The following is an 18,911-nucleotide window of genomic DNA, read 5'->3' on the forward strand; positions in this document are numbered from 1 at the left end:
AGTAATTGCAAAATAACCAACCTGCTAATTCTTGTTTACATTTCAAGCGCTCATGCATTGTTATTTTTAGGTGTGTAAATGCGACTTTTCATTAACTCCCACCTTATTTTCTTCTCCAACTTTAAAATCATCCTACATCGCTGTTTTACCTTTTTTTGTAAAGGGCGTTTGACTTTCTTTGCATGTGGGTCTGTACTTCTGCTGCAGTGTAGGACGATTTTGAAGTTTTGCAGTTTTTTGACATCCCCTAACTGTATTGACCCGGATTACACAGAGTTTGCATGTGCATCGCAGAGCTAGACAAGGCCAGCATTTGAGGTTAAAAAGTATATAAATTGTCAATTTATTATTTTTTTTAGAAAATAACAGTTCATTTCGCTAGATAAGACCCTTCTTCTTTGGCTGGGATCATTTAGAGCCCTTTAAAGCTGCATTTAACGGCATTTTGGAAGTTCAAACTCAGGGGCACCATTAAAGTCCATTATATGGAGAAGAATCCTGAAACGTTTTCCTCAAAAAACATACTTTCTTGAAAATTTGCTTATACTTTACTCACATTTAGGCCATCCAAGATGTAGATGAGTTTGTTTCTTCATCAGATTTGGAGAAATGTAACATTACATCACTTACTCACCATTGGATCCTCTGCAGTGAATGGGTGCCATCAGAATGAGAGTGCAAATAACTGATACAAACATCACAGTAATCCACAAGCAATCCACACCACTCCAGTCCATCAGTTCATGTCTTGTGAATCCAAAAGCTGCATGTTTATATGAAACAAATCCATCATTAATACGTCTCTATACATAATATTTTCTTCAATGAAAAAGTTATCTGATCTGAATCAGGAGAGAAATATGCACAGATTAAGCACCATTTACAAGCCAGTTCTAAACAAATATGTCTCTGGATTTTGATGTGAGAGGACAACAGGAGATGGACTTTTTCACTGGAGGAAGCGTTATTATGGATTATAGACTCATATTTTGGCCAGAAGCAATGGTTTTAAGTTTAAAATGTCTAAATAATGGATTTGTTTCTTACAAACAAATGTAACATCCCTTCACAAGACTGGAGTGTTGTGGATTACTTGTGAATATATATATTATTACAATGTTTTTATCAGTTGTTTGGACTCTCATTCTGACGACACCCATTCACTGCAATGGATCCATTCTGATGAAGAAACAAGCTCATCTACATCTTGGATGGCCTGAGGGTGAGTTTCAGAAAATATTTTGGATGAATTATTCCTTTAAAAAAAAAAGTGTTTCTAAACACATCATTAAATAAAAAGATCAAATGTAACAAAGTCTCAAAAAAATCTGACTAAAGTAATAAACATGATCCATAAGCAGATTAGTTGCTGTGTCTTAAATGGTAAAACACAGCATTATATACCATGACATAGTTATTTCAGATGTTGCAAGTGATTCATTTTGTATAAATCCATAGAAATTAAGTTATTTCTGTTTCAACAAAGTTCTTTCTAGACACTCTAAGCATAAGCAAGATACTTGACCAGCAGTTGTTCATACAAATATTTGAAACCAACTTAATGTTTTAGGAAAAACACAATAATAAATGACTCTGGACTGTTCAGTTATTTAAAAAGTCAATGTAAATCCTTCGGTTTTGCATTAATGTTTTTCATATGCATTAATTCAGTGCTTCATTAACCATTTTTCCTTGCATGTACTGTAATTTCTGTAAATATCTGTAAAGTCTTACCTGTTGAAAAGTGGCTTGAACGAGGTTGGCTGGAAACATGTTTCTGTTTGGAAACACACAAAAAAAAAATCACAGTTATATGCACGGATACAGTAGCATTGAACTGCACTGAATACTTTCAATGGGATTTTCCTTGAAAACTTACAGAAACATTCATAAAATTGTCCTTGCCAGTTTCTTAGTGAGTAGTTTTTTTTTAATCATTTTTGTCATTATGCCAGAAAACAACCTCATCAATAAGAGAAAAAATACAGGAAGGTTGGGAATACTTAATGAAAAATACATTTTCTGCTGTTGAAGGATGTTGACATTGTCAAAGATGGACAAAAAAAAAAAAAAAAAATATATATATATAAATTATTCATTATGGGGTGAATTCAATCTTGTGGCAGTTTGGTGAGGTACTTCAGTGGAAATAACGGCATCCTATTCACAAATAATCATGTATTCATGAAACCAATTATGTATCAGATTGTATGGAATAATGTTGGTGCACTTTTATATTAAATATTTAATACATAAAAATATTTCATTTGATTTAATATTGAATATTTATATATTTAAATATAAAATACATAATATCAAAAATGTGTTTTCCTTTTTTAAAGCATTTTCATCACAAAACTGAAATAAAAAAATCTATTTTTAATCTATTTTTGAGGGTGTTTGTTTTTTGAGGATTGAAGTTGTAATTCTTTCAGATCTGTTTCAGATCTTCAAGATACAGACCCCGCAAGCAAGTGTTGAACATGCACAGTGAGTACAAGAAAAAACTTTTAATAATGCACTACGAACGTCTCCAATGCCCCAGTCTGTGATGATTGTAGAAGCACATATGATTTTTTCTGAAGAAAGGTGTGTTTAGTAGTGTTTAAATTCTATACTTTTAGACATGCAATGTTTACAGATTCTTAGATTTCATAGATTTAATTTCCTTTTATAATAAATGAGATTCAAAATACACTTGATTTGTGATTTTAAAAACATGCAGTAGTCATAAGAACCTTGATTAAAAACACACACAGATACACAAAGCAAATAAATGAGTATATACGTATACTTTAGATGTATTAATTAGATACCTATGAAACTAATGAGATCTCCCTGGATTTATACTATGTAGTATAGTGATATTTTGCTGTATGAAAAGAAAGAGATTCATCAATTAGCATCCAAACACAATCTGTGCATGTGAGAGCCGCTGGAGCCGCACCAGATGTGCTGTATGATCCCAGCACACTGTTCACATCAAGACAATGTTCTCTGTTAATAGGTGGTCGAGTTTCCTGCAGGCAGATGCCATCATAATAAAATATGATGCAAATGTGCTGTGGGTTTAGGTCTACAAAAATAAACCTGGCCTGGTCTGTGTGGTCTTTTCACATAAAGCGCTGATATTGTTGCAGGAAAGTAACCGAACCCAATGCGTTTTTCCTCTTATGCTTTAATGGAATTTAAATAAAATGTTAATACCGAACTCACAGTTCCATACTCCAGGACTCTTAACATAGCACACATCTACGTGTGTAGATGTGTCATCTAGCTACCTATAGTGCACAGCCGCAATGGATTTCAAAAATATTTTACTGGAAAATAGCTATTTTGCATTTTGCATCTGTTTGTTTTGTTTGGAAGTTCTTATTTCTCAATGGAAAATAGCTTTGCTTATGCATTATGCATCTGTTTGTGTGTTTGTGCATTAATTAATAATTTTTGTATGCAAGTTCCTTTTTCTCAATGGAAAATAGTATTGTTTGTGCATTATGCATGATTGTGTTCATGCATTAGATTTTTTGTGCATTTAAATTCTTATTTCTTAATGAAAAATAGCTTGTTTATGCATTTTGCATCTGCATGTATTTGTGGATTCGTTTTTTTTTTTTTTTTGCACATGCAAGTACTTATTTCTCAATGGAAAATAGCATTGCTTGTGCATTATACATCTGTTTATGTTTTTGCATCATTTTTTAATGCTAGTTCTTATTTCTCAATGGAAAATAGTGTTGCTTGTGCATTATGCATCCGTTTTTGTGTTTGTGCATTAGTTTTTTTGTGCATTTAAGTTCTTATTTCTCAGTAAAAAAATAGCGTTGCTTATGCATTTTCCATCTGTTTGTGTATATTTTTTTTGCATGCAAGTTCTTATTTCTCAATGGAAAATAGTGTTGCTTGTGCATTTTTCATCTGTTTTTGTATTTGTGCATTAGTTTTTTTGTGCATTTAAGTTCTTATTTCTCAGTGAAAAAATAGCTTTGCTTATGCATTTTGCATCTGTTTGTGTGGTTGTTCATTATTACTCTTTTTTTACACATGCAAGTTCTTATTTCTTAAAGGAAAATAGAATTACTTGTGCATTATGCATCTGTTTTTGTGTTTGTGCATTTTTTTTTGCATGCAAGTTCTTATTTCTCAATGGAAAATAGTGTTGCTTATGCATTTTGCATCTGTTTTTGTATTCATGCATTAGTTTTTTGTGCATTTAAGTTCTTATTTCTCTGCAAAAAAAAACTAGCTTTGCTTATGCATTTTGCATCTGTTTTTGTGTGTTCATGCATTAGTTTTTTTGCGCATGCGAGTTCTTATTTCTCAATGGAAAATTGCATTGCTTGTGCATTATGCATCTGTTTTTGTGTTCATGCATTAGTTTTTTGTGCATTTAAGTTCTTATTTCTCTGTGAAAAATAGCTTTGCTTATGCATTTTGCATCTGTTTGTGTGTTCATGCATTAGGGTTTTTTTGTGCATGCAAGTCATTTCTGAATGGAAAACAGCGTTGCTTGTGCATTATGCATCTTTTTGTATTCGTGCATTCACTTTTTTGTGCATTGAAGTTGTTATTTCTCAGTGAAAAAATAGCTTTGCTTATGCATTTTGCATCTGTTTGTGTGTTTGTTCATTATTATTATTTTTTTACACATGCAAGTTCTTACTTCTCAAAGGAAAATAGCATTACTTGTGCATTGTGCATCTGTTTTTGTGTTTGTGCATTATTTTTTTTGCATGCAAGTTTTTATTTCTCAATGGAAAATAGCTTGCTTATGCATTTTGCATCTGTTTGTGTGTTTGTACGTTAATTTTTGCATGCAAGTTCTTATTTCTCTTATGCATCTGTTATTGTCTGTTTATTCTGTGCATTTAATGGATTTGATTTTATATGCAGAACACATTTTGCATTTATGTTCATTCATTCTGTGCATTAGTGAAAGAGTTTTTTTGTGCACTGTTAGATTTTGCTGTATTTGGCTGACCAGTGGTTTGGGTGGCTCGCCATATGTATTAGATTTCTCTAATACATAAAATAAGTAAGCCTGACTAAAGTTCAGGGGAAAAGAGTTTATTGAAGAAAATCGTGTAGCATAGCCGTCTTCTAGATCTTAACCCGAGGTACTGTCTGTGTGACCAGACTTTATACCTTAAAACAATGGCGAACAAACAAAAGACAGATACTGTCAGGACCTCCTACTGGAGGCCTTACAATAGGCAGGAAGCATGATCCATCCTGGGTATGGATTGTTTCACTGTATGGACATTTGGCTTACACCTTTACAGAAAAGGTTCCTGTTGATTGCATCTGGGGCACAGTCACAATGTAAATACATCTGTCTAAAATTACACATAATCCTTCAGCATGCAGGTTTTTTTTCTTTGTTTTGCCTTTTCAGTGCAACAATATAAAGACCAACATGTGCATGCCAGATAACACATAACACACTTAACACATTTTACATTTTTATGCTTCTCTAGCCATTAAAATGAGTAAGTAGTGTTTATGGCAAGCTTCATCATTAGTGCACAAAATATGTACCAACTACACTAAATGATCAATACTGCACCAGTTCATTAATAATTACAAAATTCATATGTTCTCATCTCCCAAACATAATTTTGACATGACCTTAAGGTTGTATATTTACAATATTTAATTGCTTATCACTAGAGATTACACTCTGTTAGTCCACGTCAAGACTTTCAGTGTTATGTTCTGTGTCAGTGCTGGTCACATCCTCCTCATTGAGTGTTTTGTTTGCAAACACCCAAACGTTTTGTTTGCCAAGTAACCTGCAATTAATCTGCTATTGAATATCGGTATCTCTGAGCGAGCTCAATATCTCATTTTCTGGTGGCTTGACTCATTCTCTGCTATCAGTCAAACAGCTTCATTAATGCACGTGCTAATGTTTTCAGTCAACACACATATTCTCTGTGCAATATGGGCTCATTTTAAAGCTATTAGAGAGAGTGAGGGATAGCAGGTGATGCTATTATGCTTTGGTCTAATGAACTCACTGGTCTATATTTATGATTTTTAAAATGCATCTTTTTATGCAAAGCACTTTGAATTACCATTGTGTTTGAAATGTGTTATAGAAATTTATTTTACTTTAAATTTTAATTAAATTATAATGAAATTAAATTTTAATGAAATTAATTGGATTAAAATGTAATTTCATTGGCATACATTTTAAAAGAAAAAAAAATTGTAATTATTTTTTAAATTGCTAGCAATTTCTGATTGAAAATTCCAAATTGATTTAACCAAATAATCCTCCCTTCAGACCACATGAGGCTTCTGACCATATTAAGGGCTTTTAAATGGCTTTGACCATGCAAACAACAATTATATTTCTAATAAAATGACCTTTGGCTGATGAATTGTAATTTGAGTTATGAAACAGCTGATTTTAGTTACGCAGCATCCTGGAGGCAGAAATAATGGCTGCATTTGCTTCCAGCAGGGGTAATAATTCACTTTCCATTTACAGTTTCCTCGCCACAAAGAATTTGCTAGATATACTTAATGCATTTAATTGTGGATTTAGGCTACAAATGTGCATTAACATGAATGGCACAAATATTGACCAGTTGGTTGATGCTGAGCTCACATAAAGCAGCACCAAAATGCATTTGGACACTTGAAATATATCAGTGCATTAGATTAGAAAAAAGACATTTATTGTAAAGAAACACATTTGCCTGGTTTGAAATCCTGAATGCATTGTTGAAGGCAGTCAGTATTGTGTTTGTCTGTCGTTAGTGGAGCATTTTTATTTTCTAATGTAATGACATACATTCAAAACACTCAATTCTATAATAATTTCCCAATCGTTCTGCCCTAGACGTGTGTTTGTGGCTGATTTTAGATGCTCAAGTGCTCTCTACGGGTCATGTGAGATTATGACTGCAATACCTTCAATCTAAACACAATCATCTTGGCTGGAGATTGTATTCGTGATGATGATTCATTGCGATTTATTACTGACCAGCCCAGTAGTTACTCGTAATTCATAAGTCAAATTTTGTTTTTTATTGGTTGGTATTATTTATAATGAGAAAGACACTTTATATCATGAGCTGTGTTGATTGACATCACTTCTCCCAAACTCCTATTGTGATCCATAGAAAAAGAAAGTTTAAGAAGTTTAAGAATGCAATTAAACAAAATTTTAGTTTGAAAAGTTTTGTTTTTGTATTGAGATGCTGTTATACAGTAGCTTGTGTTCATATTTTAAATTTGATTTTATGTATTTATTTTTATTTTTTATTTGTTTTTAAGACACTTCAGATCACTTTATCATTATTTAAAAATATATCATTACTTTACATTTTTTCTTATATACCTGTTTTGATTATTTTTTTAAGAAATATTTTTAATAACCATTGTGTATGAAATTTGATAATAAAATGAAATGAAATTTAGTTTTGTCAGGATACTATCTTCTCATTTTTTAAATTAGATTTTGTTTTCATAATTTCTTTTCACTTTACATTTAGTGAAATTTGTTGTTTTTATGGTTTTACTTAATTTTTTAAATTTCAATTATAATATATATATATATATATATATATACAGTATCTCACAAAAGTGAGTAGTACACCCCTCACATTTCAGCAATCATTTTAGTATATCTTCTCAAGGGACAATACTATAGAAATGACACTTTATTTTAGAGTAGTCAATGTGCAGCTTGTATAGCAGTGTATATTTACTGTCCCCTGAATATAACTCGACATACAGCCATTATTGTCAAAACAGCTGGCAACAAAAGTGAGTACACCCTAAGTGAACTTGTCAAAACTGTGTCCAAAGTGTCAATATTTGTCATATATATATATATATATATATATATATATATATATATATATGCTTTATATATACGTATACTTTAATAACCCTTTTTGCAACACAAGTGTGTCATTTTTGGCTGAACTATCCCTTTAGTTTACTAGTGTCTCTGTTTTTCTCTCTATGTTTTCAAAGGGGACAATAAAGACCATCTGACCGTATGAGATCTAGGAGAGCGTCGGCGGAGCTCATGATGGGTTTCCCGCTGTCCTCTGAGTCCTCTTTCTGTGCCATTCCGCCTGGATGGATGATCAACACCATGACGATTCCCACCACCACGGCCAGAAATGTGGTCCACAGGTAGTAAGAGACGGTGATGAGACCCAGCCGACTGGAGCACTTTGCATCCAACGCAGCCAGACCTGACATCAGACTGACGGAGAGCAGACAGAGACATGTTCATATGTTAGATACAGGTCAAAGACGAAAGGGGTTTTCAAGCATCAAAACAATACATATATATGTTTTTTCATACATTACAATGTGTCCTGTATTTTTCTTTATTATAAATGTCCTTAGTGTCACTTTTGATCAATTTAATGCATCCTTGGTAAATAAAAGTATTAATTTCTCATATATATATATATATATATATATGTATATATATGTATATATATGCACATTCTGATGTTATTTTGTAGCTGAACACAATATAATTTGACCTCTCAAGGCCTTTAAACTGTACTTCTGGCACCTATAAAAAGCCCAACGTTGCTGTCCACATGTGCTCATCTCTCTGGGCACACAGCTAAATCTCACTACAACACAAGCAGTCAGTCAGTCAATCATCCACACAAAAGCTGCCAGATTAACGTGAGAGAGAGAGAAGGTGCCCTCTAAACAGCTGTTCTATCAGCCACAGATTACATATTAATAACTGCAGAAAAATAGTGCCTTTTCACAATCACATGATTTGCTTTTCCTGCACTGGATGGCTTCTTTTTTCAAATAAAATGATTATGAGTACAGTAACGTTTTGATATGTACAGTTACAGATGTGGATGTTGATCTGTGAGGAGAAAATGAAATTGGTATTCCGGTCTCTCCTTAATAATTATATATATCATAAATCCTTTGACTAGGGCTAGTAAGAACAAACCTAGCAACTGCATTTTGTATGACAATGCTCTTTCAAACTTAAGGAAAATTCACTGAGTTCTCAGTTGTTTCATTTTAGGATAAATTGATAAATTGGAAAGGAAACTGCATTGTTTACAATTACTAAAAGTAGTATCATAAGTCAATAGTTTAATGTCATACAGATGTGTTGATTTGCTTCTCTCATTTACTTTCACTCTATATAGACTAATACAATCAGATACAACATTAATTTCTTAAATATGTATTACAATATACTGCTAAATAACATTTACTTCAAAGGTATGAGATGACTGGATGCTTTCAACTGATTTCCTATTAAAAGTCACCAACTGAATTGCAGTGGTCAAATTATTTAAAACATAGTGAATTAAGCTACAAACTCAATCATAATGCACAATGTTTCCATCTAACATGTTTTTTAAAGTGCAGCTCCTCATATTAATAGAGTGTTTCACTAGCAGTAACGTTAAACTTATTACCTCACCTTAATATGTTCGTAGATTTGTTTTTGGGATGAAAATGTGGATATTTTATTTGTAAACATCATACCTTTTCGCTTGTTTCAGTTAATGTCATTAACTGCTCCAAACGGAACGTGAATCATTTGATTCAGATCGGGACTTCAAAAGCACCTATCGCGAATCACTTGACTTACATCGGGACTTGGGAGTGCTTATCACGAATCATTTGATTTAGATCAGACTGGAAACTTTGGAATGGATTTGTGAATCATTTTATTCAAATCTGAACTTCGGAGTATGTTTGCAAATCATTTGATTTAGTTTGGAATTTTGGAGTGGGCTCCTGAATCATTTGATTCAGATCAAAACTTTGGAGAGTGTTCATGAATCATTTGATTTAGTTTGGAACTTCGGAGCGTGTTCATCTTGTGATTCAGATCGGAACTTCGGAGTGGGTTTGCGAATCATTTGATTTCGATGGGAACTTCAGAACGGGTTCGTAAATCATTTAATTCAGATCAGAACTTCAGAGCATGTTTGCGAATCACTTGATTTAGTTTGGAACCTTCGGAGTGGGTTTGTGAATCTTTTGATTAAACTCAGACCTTTGAAATGTTTTGGCAAATCATTTGATTTAGTTTGGAACTTCGGAGCGTGTTTGTAAATCTTTTAATTCAAATCGGAAATTCGAGTGGGTTCGTTAATATTTTTATTCAGATCAGAACTTCGGAGCGGGTTCGTAAATCATTAACTCTACAAACTGCTGGGTTAAAACCACCCTAGTGCTGGGTAAAATATGGACATACCCAGCAACTGGGTTGTTTTGACCCTCGTGGACCTTTTGATTCAACACGGAACTTCGGAGCGTATCACAAGTCTTTTTTTGTGATTTCTTACTTTCTTTCTTTTTTATTAAACAGTACAAAACATCAAACTATTAAGGCAGTAGAGTTATTAAAACAAAACAAAGAAAAAGAAAGAAAGTATACACAGATATAAATCCCTTAAGAAAATTAACAATGGTTTTATTACAGTAAAAGTGTAGTAATCATGTTTTCTTGGCGTATTGGTTACCATTGTATAACCACAGTTTTACTACAAATACTATATTAAACTATTGTCAGTGTAGAAAAACCATGGTTAATTTGTTGTTATCGTGGTATAACTATATTAACCACTGTGTGTGTGTTTTGTAGTAAAACCATGGTTAATTTCTGTAAAGTATGTGTTGCCAGGCTAACTAAATAAATAAATAAAATAATAAATTTACACCTTAAGAGGGCAAATAGGATAAATACAGAGATACAGTTTCCATATACTTGTCTAGATCAACTTTGAATAAAGAAAAGAGAGGTTTAGAGACAGATTTTTGTTTATGTGTGTGAAATTTAGCTAGCAGGAAACAAATTAAATTATTTTTGTTTTATGTTATATTGTATGATAAATATGCTAACATGAAAAACTTGCTTTATGAATTCTGGGTATGTTAGCTACCATAGCTATAAATAAAAACTTTAGATTACATGAAACTATGGTCAGAAGTCTAAAAATGCATACATAAATGTACATCTGTTTTTTGATGGCCTTAGCTCCATATTTTACATGTTAATCCTTCAGTAATAGATTCAAAGCCAGGAGCAACATCAACGAGCTCTGAAAAGAATCGCTGCATTACATTATAAGTTATAAGTATTTTAATTAAAGAATTAAAGACCGTACTTGACATTACTCGTGATGTCAAGAATTAACTTCTCATCCCATGAATCATAGAAAAACGATGTGCACAATTGCATGTTTTTAATGTTTTTGAATGAAGTCTCTTATTTTCGCCAAGGCTTTTTTTTCTTAAATGAAAACTTTTATTCAGCAAGGACGCATGAAGTTGCTCGAAAGTGACAGTAAAACTTCTGTAATACAAAGAATTTCTATTTTACAGAAATGCTTTCAAAAAATTATTTCTATCAAAGAATCCTGAAAAAAATATATCAGTTTTCACAAAAATATAATGCAGCACAACTGTTGTCAACATTGATTATTATCAGAAATGTTTCCTGAGCAGCAAATCAGCATATTAGAATGATTTCTGAAGGATCATGTGACACTAAAGACTAGAGTAATGATGCTGAAAATTCAGCTTTGATCACAGGAATACATTGTTTTAAAATATAAAGAAAAAGAAAACAGTTATTAGAAATTGTAATATTATTTTATTGCACAATTTATTAAAAAAAGTCAGAATTGTGCAATAAAAAGTAGTAATTACCATTTTTATCTTTATTTTTTTTTTGTTCCATGGCAAAATAACAGACTGATGAGTTTTAAGTATTCAAGTGTGAATACTTAGCGTTTTGCATTTTAAATTCCTGTAGGAACACCTCTCAGACCGTGAATTGCAGTGGTCAAATTATTTAAAATATAGTGAATTAAGTTACAAACTCGATCATAATGCACAATGTTTCCATCTAACATGTATTTTGAAGTGCAGCTCGTCATATTAATAGAGTGTTTCACTAGCAGTAACGTTAAAGTTATTACCTCACCTTATATGTTCGTACACTGTAAAATCTAATTAGTTGGGCTTACTTAAAAAAAGCATGCAAACCGATTGCCTTAAAAAAAAAACTATTTCACTAAGTGAAATAGGAATAGTATGTTGTACTGACAAATGCTTAGTATAGTTTATTTACACAAGAGTTCTAGTAACTAAAAAAGAACTGTAGGGGGTACTTGATCTTTTACTTGAGGTTTACTCTTGACTGAGTATAGCTACACTCCCAGAATGCATTGCAGCATGAATAAATTATGCAATTGCTTTGTTTTACTGTTGATGTTTTTATTTGCTAATTTTATTTACTGACTTGTGTCAGTAGTAGCACAACAAAAAGAGAAAATAAAATAATAAAATGGTTATTGTCACAATTAATAAAAATACATAAAATTTAATTGTTACCATTGTTGTGATTCATGTGCTGAATGTTGAAGTCTGACTTTAGCACAGTACTGCAAATATTAAAGGATTGTCTCAACCCAATAAAGTTTCTGAAGGTGTTCATGAAAAACAATGAAATTGTAAAAGATCATTAATAAATACAAAAAAATACATTGGCTAAAGAATTAAAAGATTTAACTAAATAGAAGGTTATCTTCTAAAAGCAAACAATTTATTACTTCTCATCCCTTGAAATCAAAAAATTATGAATTTGTGTTGCATTGCTGCATCAATAGGAAAAAAAATTATGATAAGAAAACAAAGTTCCAAGTGCCCAACCAAAGGGAACATTAATCACTATAATGGTAAGTAAAAAAAAAAAAAAAAAGACACGCAAACAAGATTTTACGAAAATCAACATCAATTTATGAAGTCAGCTTATGTGATGTTCTCTCAAATATACAGTTGTATTGAAACAACATTCAAGATGACTTTGGGAAATGAGTGAATGTAACTAGTGAAAAATAACTGCAGATTAACAACTGCCACCTCAAAAACTTTTCTTCTTCTTCTGTTGATATTTTGCAAATTAGCAACATATTTTTGCACTGCTGCCTCTCACTGGTTTATTAATGTCATTGGTTCCTTTGTGGCTACTTGAATATTTTAAGTAAGCGTCACTCAAAGCAGTAAGTAAATTGTTTTACTCGCTTGAAAGAAGCTAGTAAGCTACTAAAACCTAGTAAGTATAGCAACTAAGTAAAGATAACAAATTATATCTAAGTAAGGTAAACTTTACAGTGTAGATTTGTGTCTTCGGGATGAAAATATGGATATTTTATTTGTAAACATCATACTTTTTTGCTTTTTTTCAGTTAATGTCATTAAATTAGCGAGCTAATCCAGTAGTAGTACTGACAGTATTGTATAATCAAGGCTGAAGGCGCAAAAAGCGGAGGAACAGACAAACCGATTAAATTGAGTCATTTACGCTGGAACCACTAGAATCACTTGCAAAAACCAGATTAAAAAGAGCCATTCTTTTTCTGAATTTCAGCATCACTTGTAATGGTTTTAAAAAACACGTAGTGTTGGTTGAAACGGAGCTTTTTGAAACTCCGAATCAGTTAAACTATTGGAAGTGCTCCGAACGGATCACGAATCATTTGATTCAGATCGGGACTTCAAAGCGCATATCATGAATCACTTGACTTACATCGGGACTTCATAGCGCTTATCATGAATCATTTGATTTAGATCGGATCTGGAACTTCGGAGCGGATTTGTGAATCATTTGATTCAAATCCGAACTTCGTAGCGAGTTTTCAAATCATTTGATTAGGTTTGGAATTTTTATAGTGGGTTCCTGAATCATTTGATTCAGATCAGAACTTCACGAAACATTTCATTCCGAAAATGAATTATTTATAATGTTTTAATCCTAAAACTGAGAGAAAAAAAAAAATCACTATTGTGCAATAAAAAGTAGTGATGACCATTTTTATTTTTATTTTTTTATTCCATGGCAGAAATAACAGACTGACGAGTTTTAAGTATTCAAGTGTGCACCTCTCAGACCGTGACCTTCTCATTCTGATGTTAACACACCACAGCTGATGTCAGGTCAGTGTAAACTGGCATGTTTGCATGCAGTCCATCCTCTTGTTGAAGGTTGTGACCCTGATGAGCATTGTGGGTAATCCGTATCCAGCCGCGGTGACGTTTCAGTGTGGACTTGCGTGCTGATGGATTTATTAAGGAAATATCAAATCTATTTCTCTCTCTCTTTATCCGCTCCTGTTTAAAGTGTGGGTTTTGACCCTTATCAGTGGAGAGGAAACAATCATCATCAGAAAAATGAAGCATATGTTCAGTTCATTCTTCATATCAGAACTAGCATCATAATCTCTATGAATAAATGCACACTGTGTCAAAAATGATTTGGGCACTTAAGCCACACTTCAAAATGCATAAATGTCACTGCTTTAGATGAGAACATAAACGAGTGGCATTTATTTTAATGGAACATTGCGCAAGCACTTTTTAAACACTTAAACACTTATTCACTGATTTTTAAGTACATAAAACAATAACTGTAGTGTACAAAATGCAATGCGATGACATTCAGACATTTTTAAATCTCTTCAAACAATTGCTCCGGCGTGACAAAAGTAGGAAGTGAGTCTTGCAGCTATGTGAAGAACGCCAAGCCATATACGTTGTTGAACAAAAAAATTGCCGTATTAAAGCTGGCACTGCTGGAAGTGTTCGTGCACCTGAATAAAGTAATGTTCCGGGCCTAAGTTTTGATGCATTGTGACATGCTGCTTTCAAGGTCTACAACAATACAGACATAACCCTTTAAAGTTGAGTTTCTAATTACGCATACTATGTGTTTGCAAATGCTTTGTGCCTTTGCATGGCATAAGTTACAGCATTTTTATATATCATTGCATGTTTTGAATGGATAAAAGGATTTAAAAGAAGATATAAGCTGTTTAGGTGTATTCACATGTGCTTTTAGGGGAAAAATTCTGCCTTTCGTCTCTCCTGTAAATGTCACATCCCACACATCTCTGCACACAGCCTGTTTTCCTGAGAGAGGAAAAGAAAGCCTGGCAGTCGCACCTTCATCAGCATCATCTCGCAGTCAGTGTCATCGCATGCATCAGTGGGTCGACTTCAAAACAACAAATCCCCTCTGAATCTCTGACAGCCAGATCAGCGGCGTGACGTGACCCGAGATTTAGCTTCCACAAATATCTGCATACGCACTCAAATGAAGCGTGTGGCTGGAGAGATGGACGGACAAATGGGACGACTGCCTTTATTTACCTCTCTAGAATTTGTTTTATGGACTGTGTGCAAGCTGTTTCGCTTTTTTTAATAAAACATAAAATTGATGTTTTTGAATATGATGTGTGTGTGTTTGAAAAGTAGTAAGTTTTTGTATGTTTTTAAAGAAGTCTCTTCTGCTCACCAAGCCTGCATTTATTTGATCCAAAGTACAGCAAAAACAGTACATTTTTTCTATTTTGATATTTTTTTTTAAATGTAATGTATTCCTGTGATTTCAAAGCTGATTTTTAGCATCTTTACTCCAGTCACATGATCCTTCAGAAATCATTCTAATATTCTGATTTACTGCTCAAAAACAATATTATGTTGAAAACAGCTGAGTAGAAGTTTTTCAGGTTTCTTTGATGAATAGAACATTCATAAGAACAGCAGTTATCTGAAATAGAAATCTTTTGTATCATTGTAAATGTATTTATCACAATTTAAAGCATCTTTGCTCAATAAAAGTATTAATTTCAAAAATTAACAACAACACAATTATACTGAAAGCTTTTGAATGGTATATTGTAGAATATTACAAAAGCTTTTTATTTCAGATAAATGCTGATCTTTGGATCTTTCTATTCATCAGAGAATCCTGAAAAAATTTACTCAACTGTTTTAAATATTGATAATAATAGTACTAGTGTTTCTTGAGCAGCAAATCAGCATATAAGAATGATGCTGGAAATGTAGCTTAAATTACATTTTAAAATATATTTAAATAGAAAACAGTTATTTGAAACAGTAAAAACTTTTGACTAGTGTAAATGTTCTCATATTTATTATTTATATAACAAATGTAAATTATATGTATGTAGTATAAATATATTAAAAATTGTTGTCACACACACATACATGTGTAATGATGATGATGATGTAACTCATTTTCAATGTAAAGTATAGCATAGTCATGAGAAATGAACACCTGCTTATCATGCTACACATGCTACTACAGCTATGGTCTTTTAGAAGAAATTATCATTTGTACAGGCTGATATCTGTCACAACAGCATCAAAGGATTGTGTATGGGGTAATGATTTTTTACATTATACTATTTACTTTTGACGCTCTAGCGGTTGAAGCTTAAAATTACGTTACTGCGGAAGAACATTGTTTTGCTCGTCACGTGAGTTGTGCTTCGGCACCGCTGTGCGGATGAATCTGTTGATTTGATGGTTATGGATGATCTACGTACTATTTGATGGTATCAATGCTAATCTTAAACTAATAACATCATCAAAACTCTCCCAATAAGGAAAAAAACGCGGATTGAACAGGTAAGTTGCATATGATGCTGTTGTTTGGACTTGTTTAATTGTTTTAAAAAAAGTTTGGCAATGCTGAGGTTAGACATAATGATTGCTATTCATATCAGATAACAGTAAAAAATTAGCGTACAACTTGGCAAAGCGATTTATAAGCAAATAGAGCAAAGCAGGAACTAGTTTTAATTATGTCAAGCTTTGTTACCAGCATAAACATTTGGTGAATCTAGTCAATAGAGGGCACCTAGTCAACTTCACAGCTTGGTGAATTACCTGGATGCTCAGCCATATTGGCAATACTCGGATGTAAACAACAGCAGTGATTGCACAGTTATTGTACTACCAAATACATTGTTCTGCTAATTTATAATTATTGTTATGTTGTCTAAACCACAGAAAAAATACATGGAAGATGCTAAATCTTAAAGAGAAGAACTAAGTAAGCAGGAAATGGCACGATATTTAGACGAACTAAGGTTAATAGGCGGTAAAGATAAGAACGAGCAGTATTAATTAAGATATTAGCCCAATTTATCACCTGTGTGACTGGAAATGATTAAAACAAACACGAATGTTGTCAAGATTCTTGCTCTGCAAATTCTGGTTTATTTTGGCCAACCACAAATGCCTTTTGTTCCTCAGACAGTTTTTTGCACTCTTCTCCTTGATTTGTTATAACTTTTGGTAGTCTATAGTACTCCAAATGTTTTTCCTGACTGATTAGTACAGCCTAAAACATGACAATAATTGACCATTTTCAGCAGCAGTAATCTGTAAAATATGCGAGTTTCGTTCAGTTTAGTAGCATTGTTTACGTTTTTTGCCACCAATATGGCCGACTGATGACGTGTCGTTAAAACACTCTATACAGCAAATGTGAAGCTATGCAAACTTGATTCGTGTTTTATTATTGGTTCTGTTGCTTTCTCTTTTTGCTTGCAAACTCTCTTTGGTTTGAGGTTTGGTTGTTGTGTGTTCAAGCTAATTCCACTGCATATAATAGTATCCTGACTTTCTATCTCTTATTTATGGCTGTGACTGAAACACGCACGGATGAATGATGAAAGCATGCTGTTTTTGGGGAAATCCATCCCGACAACTTTAAAATACACATAATGATGATTATAGGCTTACTGTAGTGATCTAGGGGTAAGTCAAAATTTTGTGTGTGCGTGTGAGGTTGTTTGATAGTTTGTTTCTGAATTTAATTGATTTCTCTGAAGGATTTATTGAGGAAATGACAGTGAAATTACCTGATAAATTCGCCTCCACAACTGTGGTGGTAAAATAACAAATTAATTTGAGAGCTGCTCTCCATCTCATTTTGCTCTCTCCTTCATCCCAAAATGACGCACTCGCAACAGTTTCTGTGTGTGTGTTTTGACACCCTCATGCTGGTGTCTTTAAATGCAAATCAAAGCTGTGAATTGTTTGAGCATGTGTGGATAAAATGTTCTAATTTGGCTCAGAAAGAATGACATTTTTTCAGTTATTTCAACTAAGCAAATTAAAATTGTTAAAATGTTTAATACAAAAAAAAAAAAAAGAAAGAAAGAAAGATTTCTGAAGGATCATGTAAAACCAAAGACTGGAGTAATGATGCTGAAAATTCAGCTTTGATCAGAGTAATAAATTACATTTTAAAATATATTAAAACAGAAAACAGTTATTTGAAATTGTAATATTATTTCACAATATTACTGCATTTTTGATCAAACAAATGCAGCCGTGGTGAGCAGAAGAGACTTTTTAAAAATATTAACGTTCATTGTAATGAATCATTGCAGTGTTTCATTATTTTATAGTGTCAGCACAATCATTGTGAATGTATCATAAATATTAAAAATATGTGTATTGTCCAGTTCTATGATTAAGAATAGCCTTGGCTGCAAATCCTGTAAGGATTAAACTTTGCACCACATACAATTCATGTAAACACACACATACATCTTTATATCATCATGCCACATCTTTAAAGGTGTTTCAGGCTTTATAAAGAATTCAAAAGCCTCATAATTATCCTTAAATAGTCCTTACAGCGTGTGCATTTTCCTAGTGCTATTTATATTCTCACATATGTGATCCTTGACTGCAAAACCAGTCATAATGGTCAATTTTTTCAAATTGAGATTTATACATCTGAAAGCTTCATAAATAAGCTTTACACTGATGTATGGTTTGTTAGGATAGAACAATATTTGGTACAACTATTTGGAAATCTGGAATCTAAGGGTTCAAAAAATCTAATTATTGAGAAAATCGCCAAGTTGTCCAAATTAAGTTCTTACCAATGCATATTACAAATGATACATTTTGATACATTTTAATGCATGCATCTCAGTAGTGAGTGACAGCAGATCTATAGCATGTCATCATTCTACAATTGATCTTGATTACATCAATGCCAGGCAACACAGATGCAGCACAAACCATTTACATGCATCACTCAAGGCAGT

The 18,911-nt window shown here is 32.7% G+C and overlaps 1 protein-coding gene across 2 annotated transcripts in view; it reads right to left on the reverse strand.

Annotated features, from left to right (window-relative positions):
• The window catches only part of slc1a7b (solute carrier family 1 member 7b), an 81,357-nt gene that overhangs the window by 19,253 nt on the left and 43,193 nt on the right, over positions 1 to 18,911 (reverse strand). For both annotated transcript variants that reach the window (XM_051096997.1, XM_051096996.1), the window contains 2 exons: positions 8,015 to 8,230; positions 1,735 to 1,777 (listed from right to left, as the gene is read on the reverse strand). In XM_051096997.1, coding sequence (XP_050952954.1) covers positions 1,735 to 1,777; positions 8,015 to 8,230 — 259 coding nt within the window. The remainder of the gene's footprint in view (positions 1 to 1,734; positions 1,778 to 8,014; positions 8,231 to 18,911) is intronic.

This window comes from Labeo rohita, chromosome 23 (genome assembly GCF_022985175.1).
Source record: "Labeo rohita strain BAU-BD-2019 chromosome 23, IGBB_LRoh.1.0, whole genome shotgun sequence".
Lineage (NCBI taxonomy): Eukaryota > Metazoa > Chordata > Actinopteri > Cypriniformes > Cyprinidae > Labeo > Labeo rohita.